General features: G+C 43.7%; 2 protein-coding genes across 3 annotated transcripts in view; one reads left to right on the top strand and one right to left on the bottom strand.

The window, feature by feature from the left end:
- DMGDH (dimethylglycine dehydrogenase) overlaps positions 1 to 1,613 on the bottom strand; it is a 78,664-nt gene extending 77,051 nt beyond the window's left edge. Inside the window, exon 1 of one of the 2 annotated variants that reach the window (XM_039468943.2) lies at positions 1,446 to 1,613. In XM_039468943.2, the coding sequence (XP_039324877.1) occupies positions 1,446 to 1,546 (101 nt within the window). In that variant the 5' untranslated portion in view covers positions 1,547 to 1,613. The remainder of the gene's footprint in view (positions 1 to 1,445) is intronic. The other variant, XM_074384367.1, reaches the window with a different exon arrangement.
- Positions 1,614 to 1,658: 45 nt separating this feature from the next.
- BHMT2 (betaine--homocysteine S-methyltransferase 2) lies at positions 1,659 to 21,908 on the top strand. Its single transcript, XM_003920814.4, has 8 exons — positions 1,659 to 1,752; positions 9,394 to 9,526; positions 11,663 to 11,754; positions 12,982 to 13,173; positions 15,139 to 15,286; positions 15,530 to 15,712; positions 15,950 to 16,178; positions 20,447 to 21,908. The coding sequence occupies exons 1-8, from the start codon at positions 1,720 to 1,722 to the stop codon at positions 20,526 to 20,528; spliced, it is 1,092 nt and encodes a 363-aa protein (XP_003920863.2). The 5' UTR covers positions 1,659 to 1,719; the 3' UTR covers positions 20,529 to 21,908.
- The last annotated feature ends 319 nt before the right edge of the window (positions 21,909 to 22,227 follow it).

Genomic DNA, 22,227 nt, shown 5'->3' with positions numbered 1-22,227 from the left:
GCACACCACAATGCCAGGCTAATTTTTGCATTTTTAGTGGAGACAGTTTCACCAGTTTGATCAGGTTGGTTTCAAACTCTGGGCCTCAAGTAATTTGCCCAACTCAGCCTCCCAAAGTGCTGGAATTACAGGCATAAGCCAACACACCTAGCCAAAATATAATTTTTTTGGATACTCTTGAAATTTGTGTTTTATTTGTCTAATCAGTTTTAAACAGAGCAACTTGTTTGTTAAATTTCCATTTTATGTTGCACTGGATTAAAAAACATTCATCAGATATTTTTGTATCTGTACAAAATGCTTTACAATTTACAAAGCACTTTCATATTCTCTTATTTAATATTCACAGTAGTCCTCTGAGTTACATAGAGCAAAATCAGTATCCTCATTTTGTAGACGAGGAAACTGAAACTCAGAAGTGTAAGGTCACATTCTGTGTAACACATGGTGCAGGAACTGTGACTTGGTGTCTATTGTATTCCTAGCACTAGAGACAAGCCTAGTACCTCACAACACACAGTAAATATTTGTTGACTGGATAGATGGGACTCAAAAGTAGATCTTCTGATTCCAGAATTTCAGATCATAAGTCAGAAAATAAAATTCGAATCAACCCATAATCACGTTAAGTGATGCTGCTAAACAAGCCTTTCCTGGCAGCTAGGAATAATCTACAAACATAAGAAGTCGAAAGATGCTCAGCAATGCTCATATGTAAATACAGACCAATCAAAACAAGGACATGCCATTTTTACCTATCAGATTTAGCAAAGATTAAAAAAAATGGCCTATTCTGGGCACCAAGGAGGATGTGGGGAACGGATACACACTGGTGTGGCGCATGCAAACTCTTGCCACACATTCTGAGAATGTGTTGCTGTCTTTCAACCTTTCAGATGCACATAACCCTTTCCCTAACAAGTTCAGCTTTAAGATAGACTCCCCTAGGTACTCAAAGACAGATGCATATGCAGGTTAGTTGCAGTAATAAACAACCAAAAACCATTTAAATGTTAACGAATAGACTATTGAGCTATAGTGCAGAATATTGACAGGATGGAAAACTACGCAGCCACTAAAAGGAACAAGGCAAGTCAGTATGTGCTGAAATGGAACAATCTCCAAGATACATTGATAATTGTGAAAAGAAGGTGTCAATAAGCCAAAGAAGAACCTGTACTGACCTGTGTTTGTCTACGCTCAGACCGTTAGATTCAGAAGACACTATTAACAATTGACCGGGCAAGGGGATTGGGGCAGAAGAGACTTTACACGGGCAACCTTTGGATAGTGTTTCACTTTATAATTAATTGATAATTCGAGAGGGTATTTCAAGGCCCATTTCTTGGAGGCTGGAGTGTTCCTAACCCCAGAACCTACCTCAGCCTCCGGCTCCCACCCCGCAGCCGCCCCGCCGCCTCTGCGCAGGGAGGGGCCCCACTCACCCTTCCCGGCCGCAGGTGGAGCGCGGGCGCCCGGGGGAGCCCCGCCGCCGGCAGCTCCGCAGCAGGATGCCCCGCAGCCGCTGCGCGCCCGGGCGGAGCATGACTAGGCCGAGGCCGAGGCCGAGGGCGCGGGCGCCTGCTCCGAGGTCAGCGGGCAGCCTGAGGCCGCGGGGCCGGCAGGGCGGCGGTCGGACCCTCCCCCGGGCGGGGGGCGGGGGCGGGCTCCTGGACGGCCGCGCGCCCGGGGACCCAGCGCCAGCAGAGCCGCCGCACCATGGCACCTGCCGGACGCCCGGGGGCCAAGAAGGTGAGTGTCCTCCCCTCGATCCTCGCGGAGCCCCTGGCTGCTGGGCTGCGAGCGACTCCGTTCACACCCCGCGTGGACCTCAAGCCAAGCCCTGGGGCTTCGGCAAAACCCTTGGACCGGATGGCCCTGAGCCTCGATTTTCCTCAGCCGCGGGTTGGTTAGCGTTTAGGGAGCCCTTACTCCGTGCCTGGCGCCGCACAGAGTGCTTTTCTCAAGTTATCTCCTCAGCTTCACAATTATCCCCATTTCACAGGTGAGGAAACTGAGGCTCGGCAAGTCGGGCGACCAGCGCAGGGTCGCGGATCCGGGTCTGAGGGGAGCCGGGATCGGAAGTCTAGACTCAGGCCGCGCGCACATTTTCTTCCCTCAACCGACCCGCACCCGCGGCTCCTTGGGCTAATGGGCCCCAGAGCTTTTCGGACTGTCCCTCGCGTTTTGGAAAAGTCAGCGGCCTGGCCAAGCAGCCTGGCCTTGAGGGTCGCCGGCTGGCCTGAAACCAGTCCTGGGCAAGGAAGCCCCCAGAGCTGCGGCGCAGGGTGGAGGGTAGGTGGGATTCGCTAGGACCCCTCCACCTCTTCGCACCCGGTCCCCAGCTCCTGGCCCCTTTCCTGGTCTGGTTACCAGATGTTGGCTTTTTGCCCAGCCATTTCTACGTCGGGTATGTGCCGGGGTGGGAGGAAGGGCTGATCAAGCAAAATTAGGAATGACATGAGCTTCGACGAAGGACATCCCCAGGACCCTTAAAGCAACCCCCACCCCCGCAGGCCCTGTCATTCAGAATGGGAGGAGAGGAGGGACAGTATATGCGTGGAAATGTACACCACCGAGTTACTTACACTGAAAAGTTAGGAACGACCAATATATTCTACAACAGGGGATTCTAAATAAATTAAGCTTCATCTACTTGAGTTATTAGCAGCCAATTAAATAACTATGTGAACTGGCAAAGTGCCTTGGCAATGTTAAGTTGCAAAAGGAAATATATCACAAACAGATCCCAACCGTATACAAACATTTCTATACACACTGTAAGGAAGTACACAATAATGGTAATAGTTACACAAGATGTAGAATATTGGTTTAAAAAGCATGCTTTAGGATATTTTTTCAGGTTATAAAAGTAAAATGTGAGCCTTGAAAGAAATAGTTTATAAAAAATAAAGAACATTGTGCTGACTTCTTTCTCTCAACTTTCTCTAATGCTGTGTTCATCTTTACAGCTCATGTTTTTCAAGGTTTTTAAAATGCTGTTTTTGTTCAGTTTCTTTGGGGCCTGTGCTGTTACAACACCAAGATTATCACACACTAATCCATGTGACCGTGTACCTGGGAGTTAAGGTGTTAATGGGAAGGAACTAATCTCACCTCTCTCCTCGGCTAACAGGTACATTTTTTTTTTAATGAGATGAAGTCTCATTCTTGTCCCGCAGGCTGGAGTGCAGTGGTACCATCTCGGCTCACTGCAACCTCCGCCTCTGGGTTCAACCGATTCTCCTGCCTCAGCCTCCCAAGTAGCTGGGATTGTAGGTACCTGCCACCACGCTTGGCTAATTTTTGTATTTTTAGTAGAGATGGCGTTTCACCATGTTGGCCAGGCTGGTCTCGAACCCCTGACCTCAGGTGATCCACCCACCTCGACCTCCCAAAGTGCTGGGATTACAGGCAGAAGCCACTGTGCCCTGCCAACAGGTATATTAAGAATTCATTTAATTGCCACAGACAAGACCTCCAATTAGAGCTTTAATCCAAAAGAGCAGTTCTACTGGCAATTCTAGGAAGAAGGGGAGATATTTTAGACCGATTGGGTTTTTCTGGTCACCTCCTACTACACAGCGAAATTGATCCCCGAGTATGAAGAGAGGTGCCTTGAAGCCAGGGATCTTAGATCCAGAGATCTGAGTTAGCGGTATCTGCAAAAAGGGGGCATAAATGCACCCTAGAACTCACTGTCTGATCCAAGGCAGGTTTATTGCCAAACCAAAGCGTTGGATAAAATGAGAATATGAATGTACTGCAACATTAATTTACAGTGTCCTTTATTTTACATGTTCCTGTCTCTATAATTACAGAGCTGACTTTAGATCATACTGGTACAATGGTGGGGAACAACACACACTGGGGCCTATCGGAGGGTGGAGGGTGGAGGGTGGAAGGAGGGAGAGGATCAGGAAAAATAACCGATGGATACTAGGCTTAATACTTGGGTGAGGAAATAACCTGTATAACAAACCCCCATGATGCGTGCTTATCTATGTCACAAACCTGCACATCCTGCACACGTACCCCTGAACTTAAAAGTTAAAAAAAATCTAAAGAAGGGATCATACTGGTATAGTAATAAATTGAGGAAGTTTGAATAGCAGTGAAGGAAGAGCTAAAAGATGCTCTGAATTCAAATCTTGATAGCTTAGTTATTTTGCTAATGACTACGTAGAAAAATGGCAAATTTAAAATGGTGGACAAACATCCAGATAACAAATGAAAATGTCTTACCTTTACTTGGTTTCATGAAGATACAGTCAAAATACATACTACAATTTTCTTAAAACTCTAATTGTCTGCTACAGGGTAACATTTTTTCTACTTCAAGACAAAAATTCTAGCATATGTAACACATCTGACATTTTCAAAACAGTCCCATTTGTTTGCTTATTCTTGGCATAGTTTCTTAAATGTCTACTCATTTTAGTTGTGATATGAGGTGGTAGGGATATAGACCAATAAGATATGTCAGCTGTCCCCAAGCCTCTTACAGTCAAACAGAGGTGACAGGTAAGTAACCAGATACTGCTGTACAGGGGGATGCATGAATGCAGGATCTGTGAAGCTAAGCAGGACACAAAGCGGGTGTAATTACAGGTGAGACTAGATCAGCGAGCCTGTGCTATGTAGCAATGGAAGACAGTTCAGAGTAGGGCTGGAGAGAACTGGAGACCATTTCAGTAATCCAGTGCAGTGTGGATGGTGGAGCATTTGAGAAATGTGTAATACACTTGGCATAACCCTGTGACAGACTGGATGTGGGAGGTGAGAGACTAACCTACAACATCCAAATTCTGTGCCAGTGTTTACCCTCAACAGTTGTTTGATTAAATTTGATTCTTTTCTTTCTTTCTTTCTTTCTTTCTTTCTTTCTTTCTTTCTTTCTTTTTTTTTTTTTGAGACAGAGTCAGGCTGGAGTGCAGCAGCACGATCTTGGCTCACTGCTGCCTCTGACTTCCAGGTTCAAGCAGCTGGGATTGCAGGTACCTGCCACCATGCCCGGCTAATTTTTGTATTTTTAGTAGAGACAGAGTTTTGCCAAGTTGGCCAGGCTGGTCTCAAACTCCTGACCTCAAGTGATCCACCTGCTACAGCTTCCCAAAGTGCTGGGATTACAGGTGTGAGCCACCGCACCTGGCCTAAATTTGATTCTTAACATGGTGAACCCAATGAAGTGTATTGGACTTTCAGGAAAAGAGTTTGTATACAGTAACTGTATCTCTGACTTTCTCTTCTGTGTTCTTGTGTAGCATTTATTTGTCACATTCTGCTGTGATTATTTGTTGATCTATTGGTCTTCCCCAAAGTAACCAGACTTTGAACTTGTGGAGGGCAGAGACCTTGTTTTATTTTGATGTTTATCCCACTTGCCCACAACTATACCTGACACGTGGAAGGTCTCAATAAATGTTCAAATTTTAAGGCCTTTTTTATATTTCAAAGTACAAACTGAAAAGAGTGAATTGCATTTTTATGGAGGAAGGAGAAAGAAAGAGATGAGAATCATAGTAAATATTAACACCAATTCTGCATTCAGATAAAATTCAGCTTTAGATATAAAAATATGGAAAAATAACCAGAGTCAAGCGCTCTCTCTGCCAAAACAGTGTTTATGTTTAACAGAGTTCACACAGCTTGGATCCATTTGCCTGCCCTCCAAGAGCACAGTAAAAAGAAGATGCTGTAGCTATGGTGACCTGGTCTTTAGCCTCTAGTTAAATCCCTTCTAATGGACCTTCTTGCACTTCGGAGGAAAGAAAACTAACCACATTGCCAGACTCCTTTGCAGCTAGGATCTTGATAAGAACTAGGTTCCCCAATCAGATGCACCGGCGTGAGTCTGGGAAGGTGGAAGCATAGCAAGTATGGCCATAGCACAGCATTCTCGTGTCTTGTGAGGGGCAGCTGAGGTTGCCACAGCAGCCTCCTTCTCCCTGTATGGCAGCTGTGTACAATATTCCTCAAGCCAGCAGTTTAATAGTGGCTTCTCTTAGTTATGGCAAAGGGTGCAGCCCCAGCTGGCCAATTCAGTCATGTTTTTCTAGGGGTCATTCCTGGAAGCCCAATGCAAATGTTTTATGTAGCCATTTCTCAATATTAAACTCCTTTCTGCTTAGCCAGAGTAGTTTGTACTTCTGCAGCTGAACTGGACATAGGGGGTAAATTCAGAATAACCCCCTCCCTAGTCATGCCATTCTATGGAGATTGAGAAATCATTCAAGCCCTATTTGGCCTCCTGTGTTTGGTTCCATACTGTTAACAGGACTGTCCTGGGAGGCTCTGTGGGAAGATCCTCACATGTCTGCTTTAATTTCTGCTGCTTTTATTAGATTCAGGAATGACCCAGGTAAGGACAAAGACTCCTGTAACCAAGATTAAATTAGCTTACCTCTTACTCTTTGTTGCCTTCACGGCCTTCCAGCCTCCTGGAAAATGACTGGAGAAAATAGTGTATCAAGCAACATGGCCAAAATGTGGTCAGCGTCTCTTTGTTCCTTGGTGTCCTAGGAAGCTTGCTCCTGACACCTCGGGTTGGTCACTTTGTGTGGGAAGTAAGCAAAGGAGAAATAGCAGATGCCAGACACTAGAACAGAAGCAGTTTCTCTCCAAAATCTGTTCCCCTTCTTCTGTAGGATTAGAGTTGGAGCCAGACACGTGGACATTCACTTCCCTTGCAGCAAGGCAGAGCTGTGTGGCTAAACAATCAGGCAGAAAATGTAAATGTCAATGAGATGAGCCACTTCTAGGTCTGCCATACTTTGTTTCCTCGTCGTTTGAGACAGAGTATGAATGTGACTCTGATCCAGTTTCCTCCCCATGCTGAAGAGGGTAGTACCCTAGGGCTGAGTTGGCAAACGCTTTCTGTGAAGGGCCAGTAAATATTTTCAGCCTTGGGGGCTATACAGTCTCAGTGGTAACTACTCAACTCTGCTAGTATACTCAACTCTGCTAAAGTGGAAAAGTGGCCATTAGACAATCTATAAATCAATGGGCAGGGTTTTTACAAAAGAAGACATTTTACAAAAACAGGTGATGTGCCAGGTTTGGTCTGTGGGCTGTCACGTGCTGACCCCTGCCATAGGGAATGGCAGAGCGGTAAGACGAAAGGACTGTGCACTTCGGTGCACATTCTGTAAAAAAGAGGCCCTCCACAAACAATGACTTAAATAAAAGTAGTTTCTTTTTCATCTGTAAGAGGAAAGCCACTGTTTGTGGGGGCCTCTTTTGTACACAGCTTAGCTTCACCCTACCCCCAACATGCAGCCCAGTAAGCTGCCTCTGTACCCACCTGATGTCTCCCTTGGATTCAAGAACTGAGGGGGTTTATATTGATTTCACAGAACAGATGAGACTAGTTAGAAGGGGCATCTGAGGCTTTTCTCACTAATCCATTCATTGCTTTGTGTCCAGCTATGAGCAGGCCTGAAATGAACTTCCCTATTAGCAAAGAAAGGTTGCATCTTCTACTAATGCAGCCTAGAAAAGAGGGATAAGGACTGCTGTGGGGGGCGGGAAGGGTGGGTGGTTTGCAGCGGTCAGGGAAGGCATCTTTGAAAAGATGACGTTTGACTGAAGCCCTGAAGGCGGTGAGGGGATGACCCCAAGGACACCTGGAGGAGATATGGTTTAGACACAGCGAGATGGGAAAAGTTTCATTATCCCCCTTGCAGGGTATGTGATGGGGTGTGGCTCACTTCTTCAGTGCCCTGCCGCTTAAACCCCTAGAGGGCGCATGCAGATGGGCAGCATCTAGGGGTGAGTGTTTCCAGCTCCCAAAGCCTCAGTGCGCGTGTATTCCGGTGTGCTCTTACAGCTTAGCTGTTTACTGGCAGCTTTTGTTAATCAGCTCAGTTAGACCCTCTGCCTTATCGAAAGGACAGAGGGCTTTCTGTATCCCAGGGTTCTTGCCAGTGTGCTGGAAAAAATGAATCACAGGTGAGCTTGGAGAATGAGTGCAAGGTTTTATTGAGTGCTGGAAGTAGCTCTCAGCAGGTAGATCAGATGGATGGGGAGCCAGAAGGGGGATGGAGTAGGAAGGTGGTCTTCTCCTGGAGTCGGGCAGCTCAGCAGCCAGACTGTCCTCTGACCACCCCATGGCCGAATTCCATGTTGTATGTGTCATTCTGCCTCTGCCATCAATGGCCTACTGGAGTCTGTCTGTGTGTTTTTCTGCCATTGTGTGTTCCTCTCGACTTCCAGCCACTTGTGTTTGTGTTTGCTAGGGTCTTGAGGTTTTTATAGGCACAGGATGGTGGGCCAGGGGGGTCTTGGAAAATGCAACATTCGGGTGCAAAAACAGGAGTGCATGTCCTCACCAAGGTCTGTGGGCACAGGCCCAAGGGCGAAGCCCTTGCCAGCAACCCCACCCTTCCCTGGCCCCCTCCTGTTTCAAAAGGAAACTGCACCCATGGCTGACTGCTCTGAATGGAACCTTTTGAATAAGCTATGAGTGGACTAAATAGAAAGATGGTAAAATAGAAGGAAAAGAGAGTAGGAATTTAGAAGCTAGTCTGATTTTTTACTTAGCTTTGTGATCTTGGGAAAGTCAATCATTCTGAGCCTCAGTTTCCTCACACCTGAGAATAAAAACTGTCTGTCCTGCCTCACTTGCAGAATTGCTGGGAGTTGCAAAAGATAATACACTTGTGAACACATTGCACGATTATGAAGCATTGTGTCCATTACAGTTCTGTTCGGTGGCTGACACAAAGAAAAGGTTTCTTTTTTCACTTAACAAGAGGTCCAGGGGTGCAGCCCACGGCTGCTGCAGGCACCCAAAGGATGACTTAAGAAATCTGCTACATACGGCTGTCAGATGACTGCTGGACTCCCAGGCTTTATGTGGACATTCCAGTCAGGAAGGAGGAAAATGCACAAGAAGGAAGGGAGTCAGCACCCATGACAGGAAAGCAAAACTTTTCCGGAAATCCTCCAGCAGCTTCCACGTGTGTTTCCCTGGCCATCCCTGTGTCACAGGGCTGCTCCCAGGGGCAAGGGGGCCTGGGAATTTTTTGAAAGTTGGAGGCATTGTCCCCTGACACAAGAAAAAGGGAGAGAATACACACTGGTTAGACAACTAGCAGTGTTGCCACAAACATGTTGAGAGGCCAAAATAACTCTCAAGGAATCGGCACCACAATTGAACTCAGATTAAATGTTATTTAAGAATAAATAGTCTCGGCCCTTTCACTGCATGAAATAGGTACCTGGATTGGCCAAGAAATATAGTATGCTCAGTCTTTCTGAAATATTATTAGAGCACATGTTTTTAACAAAACTACAGCTCTAAGAACATAATACCACCTCACCTAAAATTAGAAATTGCTTTTAGAAAAAGAAAAGTAGAGTGGCGCTTAGGTACTTTTTTCTCTTCTTCAGGGGATTTTGGAACGCCTGCAGAGTGGGGAAGTTGTGATTGGAGATGGCAGCTTTCTCATTACTCTGGAGAAGAGAGGCTACGTGAAGGCTGGGCTCTGGACTCCAGAGGCAGTGATAGAACATCCAGATGCAGGTTGGTGCCCACATCCCAAGAGTGTCTACCTGAGTGATATTTTATTTAAATCTGATGGAGAGAAGACCGAGAAAAAAATAACAACTGTTTCAAAGGGCTGTTTTGCTTGCTAAAATTGCCAAGATAAGGAGACAATAGCAGTATGCAGGCTGAACTATATGGGAGAAAATGGCCTCTCTCTTCCTTTCTCTCTCTCTCATACACTCACCTACACACATCATACACCCACACATCCACACACCCACACACGCACTCCCATCCCCACACACTCACACCCCACACCCACACCCACACACACCCCACACATGCACCCACACACCCACACACCCACACTCACACCCCTCACCCACACCCACACACACCCCACATACACACCCACACATACCACAAACACACATACACACCCACACACCCTCATGCACACCCACACACTCTCTTACAGACATACATTTACATCTTAATGTATAGGCAGTGCTAAAATACACATCTTGGCCGGGCACGGTGGCTCATGCCTATAATCCCAGCACTTTGGGAGGCTGAGGCGGGTGGACCACAAGGTCGAGAGTTCGAGACCAGCCTGGCCAACATGGTAAAACTCTGTAACTACGAAAAATACAAAAATTAGCTGGGTGTGACGGCAGGCACCTGTAGTCCCAGCTATTCAGGAGGCTGAGGCAGGAGAATCGCTTGAACCCAGGAGACGGAAGTTGTAGTGAACCAAGTCATGAACCAAGTCACACCACTGCACTTCAGCCCGAGTGACAGAGTGAGACTCCACCTCAAAAATAAAAATTAAAATAAAATAAAATATACATCTTAACATTTGTTCCATGAAAACTTGTCTTGTAGATATTCAGAGTTTCCTTAAAACAGCAAAATTGTTCCTGCTTCCGATTCACGCTGACAGTGCGCTGCTGAAGTGTGTACAGTGAGGGTGGTTAAAGGTAGTCACAGTGTAACAGAGCACAGCCAGCCAGGTTCCGGGGATGGGAGGGCAAGAAAATCAGCAGCGCTTTGTATCATCCTCCTGGCTTGGAAAGAAAAAGAGCTAGAGGTAGTAACTCTGATGAGGATTCGTTACCTGAAATTAGAAATTGAATTCTCTTCTGACTCTTTTTTTGTGTTTGTTCCCCTAAATTAAAGTGGGAAAATAAAGCCAAAGAATGAAATGAGTGAAACAGAACACTAGCTGAGACTAGAACTTTTGATTGGCTCTGACTTTATGTATATATGCATGGCGTATCAGATAAACTTAGGGTCCTATCTTTGTTCTTCCACTGACCAGCTGTGTGACCTTGGACAAGTCACTTGACCTCCCCAAGGGTCCATATCATCCATTTCATGAGGGCACAACATGCGCTAGGTGTGAGGACTCACGAGTTAACCCGTGTGAAGTGCCCTACGTATTGTCAGTACGATGGCCATTATGATTGTTGCATTGGACACCCTGAGTTCTGTGGTAGAGCAGAACCAAGTTTTGTCCCTTTGGTGCTTAACAGGATGTTTTCATCTGGCCTGAGAAGAACTTTTTCTTAATGTTAGAAGAGCATTTTGCTAAACTGGGAAAAAAAAAAAGTGCTGGAATAGTAAGAGTAAGGATATGGGAGGAGGGGCGACGGTGGTGAAGGAGAGGAAAGAGTGACTTTCTGATAGCCAGCAAAAGCTTCCAGACTGCTTTCTGATGTCCTCAGCTGCTTGCTGCTGACTCGGTTTGACACCGGTGCCACCCACATACATTCTGCTTTCAATGAGAAGCTCCTCATACTACTTTGAAGGCTACCAATGCTGACTATAGTAGACCAGCTATGTCCTTCACAACACAGGTATAGAATAAACCTCTCTAGACCAAGAGACCAAGGGACAAGTGGCCAATCAGGCCTTAATCTCTGCAAGTGATGACACCAGGTCATTGAGGCCCATCAGCAAAACAATACAAGGCTACTCTAAACAGTACGTCCTGCCTGTGCATTCTACTGACCTTAGTCTATAACTTTTTATCACAACTAGGTTTGAACTGAGGTATGATTGAAAGAGATGGGAGTCAGTGAGCTACTGCTGCTTTTAAAAATGACAGCTTCTGTAATATTTCTTTTTTTTTTAATTTATTTTAATGTTGAAACCCCAACTACTTTGTAGTTCGTCAACTTCACATGGAATTCTTGAGAGCAGGATCAAATGTCATGCAGACTTTCACCTTTTCTGCCAGCGAGGACAATATGGAAAGCAAGGTAAACGGCAATGGTTGGGCACTGAGGAGGGAGTCATCTATTAAAAAAAAACCTCTTCAGAGGAAGCTACAGAATTCATGTGTTACTATACTTTATGACAAAGTCCGTATAAATATCTTTGTATTAGTTGTCACATAAAGATATATAGTAAATAAGCCAGGCATGGTGGCTTACACCTGCAATCCCAGCACTTTGGGAAGCCAAGGTGGGCAGATCACTTGAGCCAAGGAGTTCCAGATCAGCCTGCACAACATGGTGAAACCGTGTCTTTACTAAAAATGCAAAAATTAGCCAGGTGCGGTGGCGGGCACCTGTAATCCCAGGTACTCAGGAGGCTGAGGCATGAGAATGACTTGAACCTGCGAGGTGGAGGTTGCAGTGAGCTGAGATCACACCACTGCACTCCAGCCCGGATGATAGAGCAAAACTCCATTTCAAAAAAAAAAAAGATAATATATACTAAATAAATTAGCTTTCTCTCCCCATTTAGGTAGACGAGGGGTCAGGACTAGCAGTAAAATAAACCATTGAAAGGGCATGGTCATCTTCCTGCTATTTTTTAGAGAGAAAGCATTTCATAGATGCTCTTTTCACTTTCTCATTTCACATTTTTCTCTTCTGGAGACAGGGAGGTGCTAAAAAACACAACACTGGCATAGAAATGAGAAAAACCGGGTTTGATATTCAGCATTGCCACCTATGGGCTGTGTGGCTTTGTGTAAGACACCTACCTGCATTGAGCATTGGTTTTCTCTTTGCAAAATGGAGATAACAGTAGTGCTTAAGTTCATAGACCTGTTGAGAACAGTAAGTAAGATCAAGGATATGGAAGTATTGTGAAATATTCTGCAAATATAAAATGTTAATACGTATCAATGTTAATGCCCATTAATTCATTCAGCCAACCAACACGTACTGAGTATCTGTTATAGTCCATTCTCTATGTTAGAGTCAAAGATGAGACAAAGGTGTAGACCCCATCTGGAGGCTCAAGGTCAAGCATGGGAGGCAAACAAATAGTTATTAAAATCCAATGTGGTAAGTACAATAATGGAAATAAAAGGTTATGGTAACAGAGGATATTGTACCCAACTCTACTGGTCTTCGCTTGCATTGAAACAACTAGCTTATACTCATCTTACTTGTTTATTGTTCCTTTGGTTATTTCTTATATTTTACCTTCAAACGGCTAGCCTCGTCATCTGAACTCTTGCTCTCTAACCTCAGTGGGAAGATGTAAATGCTGCTGCCTGTGACCTCGCCAGGGAAGTGGCTGGCAAAGGTGATGCTTTGGTAGCAGGTGGGATCTGCCAGACATCAATATATAAATACCACAAGGATGAAGCTAGAATTAAAAAACTTTTCCGACTACAGCTAGAGGTTTTTGCGCAGAAAAATGTGGACTTCTTGATTGCAGAGGTAAGCCTAGTGTTAGAAGAAAAAGGATTAAACCTATTTTGACAAGCAAAACTGCATCTTCTTCACATTTCATTAGGGTATTGGACTGCCTTATGCCCCCATTTCTTCCATATGGACGATCAAAGGATTATTTAAATGCATGGTAGTCAAGGCCAACATTCCCTCATTTGTATGCTATGTTCTTTTGGAGCTAACGGACAGACCCAAGAGAGGCCTGACCATAGCCTTTGATTTTCTAAGGTCCGGGTAGCTGCAGAAGCTGACTCGGGGGACTCTATAACCTAGAAGGAAGCATAGGGGACAGTGCCTCAGGGAGCACCCTCTCCTGAGGGAGAAGCCAGGCAGGAGGGCACTGCACGTGTGGGCTGGGGACGGAGAGAAAAGAAGGTGGTGGCTATCCAGACTTATCCAGGTCCCACCAATAACGCTCAGCACCCCATAGTTTCCATAGCCTCCTACATCCGTGTCTTGCTCTTCTTACCTCTCTGCCTTCACTCAAGCTATGACACGAGTTACATTTTGAAGATAGAATCAGTAAGAATTGGTCATTGATTGGACATGAAGGCCCAGAGCATTTTCTTCCCTCCACTTCCAAAAGGAAAGCCCTCATTCCTCATTTCCCAACGTAACTGCTACTGCCTAGGGTCAAGTCCTTCACCCGCATTTTTACTCCAAACAAGAGAATAGCCCCTGGTCAGGCACGGTGGCTCACATCTGTAATCCCAGCACTTTGGGAGGCCAAGGCAGGCAGATTGCATGAGGTCAGGAATTTGAGACCAGCCTAGCCAACATGATGAAACCCCATCTCTACTGAAAATACAAAAATTAGCTGGGCGTGGTGGTGGGTGCCTGTAGTCCCAGCTACTCAGGAGGCTGAGGCAGGAGAATGGCTTGAACCCGGGAGGCAAAGGTTGCAGTGAGCCAAGATTTCACACCACTGCCCTCCAGCCTGGCAACAGAGCAAGACTCCATCTCAAAAAAAAAAAAAAAAAAAAAAAAAGAGAGAGAGAGAGAAAAAAAAAATAGTCCCACCATTATTCCCCCCAATCACCCCACTGGAATCTACTGAAAACCCTGCCTCATCGACCTGCCCACGCCTGGCCAACCCCACTATGAACAGTCATCTGCAGGGCAAGCGCAAACTCTGACCTCTGTGCTGTTCAGATGGATGATGACACCACTCTGTTTAAGAACTCATCTTAAAAAAAAACACACAAACCTAAGAACTCATCTTTTGATTATCTCTGTCATTCCTCACACTGCTTCTGCAGAATTTGTTTCTAACTCAAGAGGGAAGAACTGGGAAGATTTCTGGCTTTTCTTTAGTTTCCTTAAGGTCAGCTTTTCAGCTGCGGCACTGAAGGGGGTTCCTGGAAGCACCCCATCAAATGACATGGGTTTACCAGACAAGGTGTCCTGTCTGAAGAAAAAAACAGAGTAGCTATCTCTCCCATGAGGCTCCTCAATCTTCTCATCTGGGGAAATATTTCCCTTCCTACTTTATGGAGCGATTATGAATATCTAACTAGAAGTGAATATAAAAGTGCTTTGAAGTATAACACATGATAAACTACCCATTGTTTCAGAGATTACCCCAGTTTTATAAGAGATTAATCTGAAATTTATTAGCAAAACTTTTCTGCCTTCAAAATTATGATTTTAAATACTCGATTACTTTGAAAACCTCTGGGTGTGTTTTTTTCTTTTTTACTAGTAGTCATCATCTCACTGAATCAATGATCCCTGACTGAAAAACTATATCTTATTGTCATAGGAATGAAAATATTTACTCAGAAAAATATTCTTTATTCAGTCTGATAGACCCACATTCCTTAACAAGTTTTATCATATGTAAGTTTATATTCTATTTGGTAATTTGTATAACTGTTTTGCTGTATTTACCTTTACTATTCAAAATCTGCTTTATGTCTGGACCAATAGAAAAAAAAATGACATTTATCTTAGTATTTTGAGCATGTTGAAGAAGCTGTGTGGGCTGTGGAAGTCTTAAAAGAATCGGATAGACCCGTGGCAGTTACCATGTGCATAGGCCCAGAGGGAGACATGCATGACGTAACCCCTGGAGAATGTGCCGCGAGGCTGGTGAAGGCAGGTAATTTGGACCCATGCAGTGATACACAGCTCAGTTGCTGTTTATGAAATTTAACAAAGTCTGATATTGTGAGAGTTTGGAAATAAAAGAATTAACAGCAATCAGTTTCCTTATCTGTAAATTGTGGGAAAGGGAGGGGGATAGCTAATCTCTAAGGTACCTTCCAACTGTTAAAAAAAAAAAAAGAAGAAGAAGAAGAAAAATAAATAAGTAATAAAATGTAAGTCTTATTTCTTTGCATAGGGGCTTCCATCGTTGGTGTGAACTGCCGCTTTGGGCCCGAGACCAGCTTGAAGACGATGAAGCTCATGAAGGAGGGTCTTGAACGGGCAGGGCTCAAAGCAAACCTCATGGTGCAACCCCTGGGGTTCCACACACCCGACTGCGGCAAAGAGGGATTTGTGGATCTCCCAGAATATCCCTTTGGTAAGCTCAGTGGAGGTCCTCTCATAGTGGAGGTATTTCTTTGCGACAAAATCCAAATGGCTATAATAAACTGCAACCCAGTTCTACAATAAGACTGCATAACTGAAAATGAGCTGTTGGAAGAATGCATCATCTAACATTTACATTTTATTAATTGGAAAAACTGCTCATTCATTAGAGCATCTGTTATTTGAAAATGAGAACAGTAACAGAAATGCTGTAACTATTGTGATACAGGACTGGAACCCAGAGTTGCCACCAGATGGGATATTCAAAAATACGCCAGAGAGGCCTACAACCTGGGGGTCAGGTACATCGGCGGCTGCTGCGGATTTGAGCCCTACCACATCAGGGCAATTGCAGAGGAGCTGGCCCCAGAGAGGGGCTTTTTGCCACTGGCTTCAGAAAAACATGGCAGCTGGGGAAGTGGTTTGGACATGCATACCAAACCCTGGGTTAGAGCAAGGTAAGAGTGTTTAAATTAACATTCTTATTATTTTCCTTTAATCTCGTTTTATTTATTGTTGTAAATGTTATGCATGCACATGGCAAAATGTATAGGAACATATAAAGTAAAAATGATCCCTCTCCTGACACCAGTCCCATACCCAAAACCGGCTTTAGTCCACTCGGGCTGTTAGAATAATACCATAAACTTGGTGGCTTATACACAACGGAAATTTCTGTCTCAGTTCTGGAGGCTGCAAAGTCCAAGATCAAGGTGCCAGCAGATTCAGTGTCTGGTGAAGGCCTTATAGATGGTGAAGGCCATCAATAAGGAAGCAGGTATTCCTTATGGACAATGCCTTCTTGCTGTGTCCTCACTTGGTAGATGGGACACGGCAGCTCCCTGGGGCCTGTTTTCTAAGGGCACATGTCCGTTAGAAAATGGCTCCACCTCCTAATCACCACATTGATGACTAGGTTTCAACTTAGGCCTTGTGGGGGACAAAGAGGATCAGACCATGGTACAGAGGAAACCTGTTTGTCATTTGTGCTTTAAGATCTTGTACCTGTATTTCTTTTGTCATCAGTTTGAAGTGGTAATTATTTTAACCCTTTATGAACGCTGAGGGATTGAAATCACATAGTCTTCCCCTTTCCCCCATTCTCCTTTTTCCAATTTTGATTTGTTACACTTTTATTTCTTCTCTTGGTTATCTTTTTAGGTTAAAATTATATATTCAACCACCTGTTTCTTAGTTTATCAATATACAACAGGAATCTCTTGACTCCACTCTCTATAAAATACGAATGGATTCCCTTCCGCTTCTTTCCACCTATCCTCTCTCATCCACCCCTTGGCTTCTTTAAGTTTGACTATACTATCATCAACGTTTATAACTATTTTATTATATTCTATAGTTATAATTGTCTTTCAAGCTTTCTCTGCAGGTTGATCCTAAAAATATAAAGTCAGTGGATAACATTTACAATATTTTTATAATTGTTATATTAAACAAGCAGGACTCATGAAACATAGTTAGAACTCACTTTTATTTTTGTCTCCCTCTATCCCTTTAAACCTACTCAATGGGTGAATTCTTTCCTTTGTTCCTATTTGAAAATACTGACACAATCTAGAACTTCTCTGGGTGCTCTTAGGCAATGGAAAGTTCCATGATTACTCTTCTTCAGAGATAGTCTCAGTTCAGTAATCAAAAGTGTTTAAGACCAGGCACAGTGGCTCACATCTGTAATCCCAGCACTTTGGGAGGCCGAGGTGGGTGGATGACCTAAGATCAGGAGTTCGAGATCAGCCTAGCCAATATGGCAAAACTTCGTCTCTCTTAAAAATACAAAGATTAGCCTGGCATGGTGGCAGGAGCCTATAATCCCAGCTACTCGGGAGGCTAAGGCAGGAGAATTGCTTGAATCCAGAGGGCAGAGGTTGCAGTGAGCCAAGATTGCGCCACTTCACTCCAGCCTGGGAAATAGAGCAAAACTCCTCAAAACAAAACAAACAAACAAATAAAAAACCATAAAAACAAAAAATATAAAAGTGTTCAGGTTCATGTCACACCAAAACTCAGAGCATGTTTTAAACATGAAGCTTCTCCCTTTGTCCAGCAACAGCCTTCCACAGGCAGGAAACCAGGAGAGGCCAGAGTGTTGCTTCTTTCTTTCTCAGTCTTATGTTCCCAACCCTCCCTTCCCATCTTGGCTTCTGGCCTCCTCAGATTCAAAGTAAGAGGAGAGAGGATGGAGGAAGGAGTGAGGCTGTTGCTGCTTGCCAGACACCCTGATAGGAAGCCAGCATCCTCTGCGCCTGGAAGATCTCTGTGAGCACACTCATAGGTCTTCAGAGGCTTCCACCGGAAACTTTTATCTGTACTTGTCATGCCACAGGCATTTTTCTCGGACTGTGACTTCCGCCTCAGGCAGTGGCTTTCTCAACCAGGTCATTCCAGATATACTCTGATTTGGGGATCCCATTGTGCTTCCTGGTGATTCTCTGGGATCAGATTTTAGATAACTCAGGGTGGCTCTCTCACTTTCCTAAGGCTCAAAACACCTTTCACCCTTCCTTTCTACAGACAAGCCCTGAGAGTGTGGTCTGATCCCAATTATAACAGCATCCCTTTTGCTCACAAGTGAAGTACCTGGCCCATTGTTCTCTTATGGTCTAGATTTCCCAGGGGAGAGCCAGGTGAGCCATCTGGCTAGTTCGTGGCTGCCTCCTTTAAACTTCTGCACAGTGTCTTGTCTTGCAACTCCCTTTGATACTTAAAATCCATCATGCCTTGGTGTTTCCAGTAAAACTTCCAATCTAATACTCTGTTGCAGAAATAATACAAAATTGATGCGCTTAGGAAAACTTTCGCTGCAGAACAAAGTATTATGCATGGGACCATAGAGAAAGAGAAATAATCCTATTTTGCAAAACTTGAGCTACTTGTTGGACAATGTTCCAAGCATCAGGGTCAAATGAATTTTCTTCTCTTACATTCCCATGGACATATTGTCCAAATCCATGCCATATTTCAATTTGCTTCATACTTGGACTGATTTTCTTTTTATCGCCTTTGGTTTTCAGGGATTTCTGATTAACTTCCTTTTTCATTGTTGAAAGAAAAATAACAGTGCTTCATTTTCCCTGAGGTTTTATAATTTCTAAATTATATTGTTTGTTACAGTAAATCACTTTACTATTGAAGACATTTTTCTTGGGGCCCCAAGAAAACTACTGTTCTGCTATGGATGATTGTATTTCACACACACACACACACACACACACACACACACACTGATATGCTTTCTCCTCTATCTCTCCATACAGACATACAGTATTTTGTGTGTGTATGTGTGTATATACATATTCATATGTATGTATATCTGTGAATAAATTCCATCCCTCTTCCACCTTCTAGAACTAGTCACAATCTCTGCTGTCTTCTCTTTGTTCAGTACTTTCACATACTTCACCCATTTTGTGCTTATTTATTTATTTCAGTGGGATTTGAAGTTTTCAGTGGGATTTGAAAGTCTTCATTTTTGAACTGGAAAAACTTGCCTAATGTAAATTTACTTAGGTTGTAAAAGTAGGCAAGAATCCTTTAGCCAAGCCTTTCTTCTAGGAGATATGGATATTTACCAGAGAAGACGGTTTGTGTAGTATCATACTTTTTAAAAAGTACTAAATATAAATATAATTAAAAGGTGAGAAAACATACTTTGGTGACGATTAAAATAGTTTAAATAAGTGAATAGTTTATTTAATTATCATCTGCTAGAAATCCTTAAAATTCATTAGCTATTAGAATTAAAACATTATTCTATAGACCAAAGCAAGAAGAACTCTTTGTACCCTGACTCCCAAACCGACTGATATTTACAGAAATTTATAATTACACAATAAACACTAGATTTGTGACATCTCATCATCCAAAAATATTGGTTTATTTTTTGTTTTGTAAGTAAAGTGGAAAAAATTATTTAAAAATATATTTATCACAAAGATCTGTGACCAGGAACATCTGTATTCTTCTTCCTTTGTCTAACAAGAAACAAATATTGACAAAGTAATTTGTATTATTTTCTTAGTTACTTTTTGAAGAAGTATACTTTGACTCACTACATTAAAAACTGTTTTCATAGTCTTCTCATTACATTAAAATATTAAAAGAGTTAGAATGACTCTGTTAGAGATTTCAGAATAAATATAATTCATAAAAGTATATGAAATTTAAGGCTGGGCATGGTGGCTCATGCCTGTAATTCCAGCATCTTGAGAGGCCAAGATGGGTTACTGGAGCTCAGGAGTTTGAGACTAGCCTGGGCAATGTGGGGAGATCCTGTCTCTACTAAAAATACAAAAATTATCCTGTATGCTGGTAGTCCCAGCTACCTGGAGGGCTGTGGCAGGAGGATTGCTTGAACCCAGGAGGTCTAGGCTGCACTGAGCCAAGATTGCGCCACTGCACTCCAGCCTGGGCAACAAGACCCTGGCTCAGAAAAAGTACATGAAACTGAAACACACTGAATTTTTCTGAAAGGTGGTATGAAACCTAACGATTGTTATTGAAATGTGAAAAAGATCCCTTGCATTAATGGATATGGACAGTTTTCTGTCTGTATGTTGAAACAGAAGTTCTGCTTTAGCCTGATTATCCACCAAGTTTTGACTTTGTGTGTGTGTGCCTATATACACACACATTCACATATATGCATATGACATATTGGACTTACAAGTAAGACTTTTAACTGATTAATTACGTATGTTTTAAAACACAGGACTCGAAGAGAGTATTGGGAGAATCTGCTGCCAGCTTCAGGCAGACCTTTCTGTCCTTCACTGTCAAAGCCAGATGACTAAGGAGTAGTGAAAGAAAATCCTGAAATAAGAGAACAGAGAAAGTTGCCCTCAAGCCCAACCTGGAACCCTTCCTCACCATGGTGAGGGTGACCTCACCATGCCCTGCTGTCTCCAGCTGCTGAGGTGCTGCAGCCCCTTTCCTTCAAGTCCACAAGTGCATGCATATTGAGCTCCTGCTGTGGTTAAGCACCGCAATAGACACTACCAGAGATGCAAAGAGGAGCAAGAGAGGCACCTTGTTCTCCAAGAACTTACCGTGCAATAATGCTACAGTGCATTCCTTTGAAGATCATCAAGAATAGCCAAACTTGTTTTCGAGGGTGAATTTTACACTTTAAAATAATCCAAAGTCACTGAGACCCAAAGCTAGCGAATAATTCAAGTGACTAAGCTAGGTACCTGAGGGTGATAGAGTGACACTAAACTAAAGGAATGAATCTGCTTTTCTGTTTTTTTTTTTTTTTTTTTTTTTTTTTTTTTTTTTTTTTGAGACAGAGTCTTGCTCTGTCACCCAGGCTGTAGTGCAGTGGCATGATCTTGGCTCACAGCATCCTCTGCCACCCAGGTTCAGACGATTCCCCTGCCTCAGCCTCCTGAGTAGCTGGGACTACAGATGTACACCACCATGCCCAGCTAATTTTTTTGTCTTTTAGTATAGACGGGGTTTCACCATGTTGGTCGGTATGGTCTCGATCTCCTGACCTTGTGATCCACCCGCCTCAGCCTCCTAAGGTGCTGGGGTTACAGGTGTGAGCCCCATGCCTGGCTAGGTCTGCTTTTCTTTAATTATTTATATACTGACTCCAAAGGCAATCCCCAAAGATGGAAAGAATGTTTTGAGCAATGGCAGGATTATTGAAATAAATGTATAACTATCCAATGTGATTGCTTTCTTGCTTTTATTTTTTTTTAAAGATGGGGTTTCACCATGTTGGTCAGGCTGGTCTTGAACTCCCGACCTCAGATGATCTGCCCGCCTTGGCCTCCAAAGTGCTTGGATTACAGGCGTGAGCCACCACACCCAGCCTCAATGTGATTATTTTCAAAGATGATTTTTACTTAAAGATATAAGGTCTGGCTGGGCTAGGTAGCTCACACCTGTAACCCCAGCACTTTGGGAGGCTGAGGCCGGCGGGTCACCTGAGGTCAGGAGTTCAAGACCATCCCGGCCAACACGGTGAAACCCTGTCTCTACAAAAATACAGAAATTAGTCGGGCATGATGGTGGGTGCCTGTAATACCAGCTACTTGGGAGGCTGAAGCAGGAAAATTGCTTGAACTGAGGAGGCGGAGGTTGTAGTGAGCCAAGATGGCACCATTGCACTACAGCCTTGGCAACAAGAGTGAAACTCCATCTCAAAAAAAAAAAAAAGAAAGAAAGAGAACTATTAGGTCCTAGAATTTTTTAAATGTCTTCATAATCACATGTAGCTAGGTTATAAACTATTTAAAGACTAGATCATGTGATAAGCTTCTTATAATTCTCCTTACTTAGCATTGTGTTAGATATACTAATAGGTGCACAGTGAAATACTTATTGTTTAAAAATAAGTCAAAATAAACAGTTTTAGAAAACCTTTTCAAAAGTCAGTGCTCAGGCCAGTCGCAGGGACTCACACCTGTCATCCCAGCACTTTGGGAAGCTGGGGTAGACAAATCACTTAAGTTAAGAATTCAAGGCCGGGCGCGGTGGCTCAAG

This window comes from Saimiri boliviensis, chromosome 1, assembly GCF_048565385.1.
Source record: "Saimiri boliviensis isolate mSaiBol1 chromosome 1, mSaiBol1.pri, whole genome shotgun sequence".
Taxonomy (NCBI): domain Eukaryota; kingdom Metazoa; phylum Chordata; class Mammalia; order Primates; family Cebidae; genus Saimiri; species Saimiri boliviensis.
This window is presented reverse-complemented; position numbering and strand designations above follow the sequence as displayed.

Bases quoted from the DNA above. Each gene is read 5' to 3' on its own strand.
- BHMT2 (XM_003920814.4), top strand. From the start codon at position 1,720: ATGGCACCTGCCGGACGCCCGGGGGCCAAGAAG. The intron at 9,527-11,662 runs GTTGGTGCCCAC...ACTACTTTGTAG, and splicing joins GATAGAACATCCAGATGCAG to TTCGTCAACTTCACATGGAA. The intron at 16,179-20,446 runs GTAAGAGTGTTT...TTTAAAACACAG, and splicing joins AAACCCTGGGTTAGAGCAAG to GACTCGAAGAGAGTATTGGG.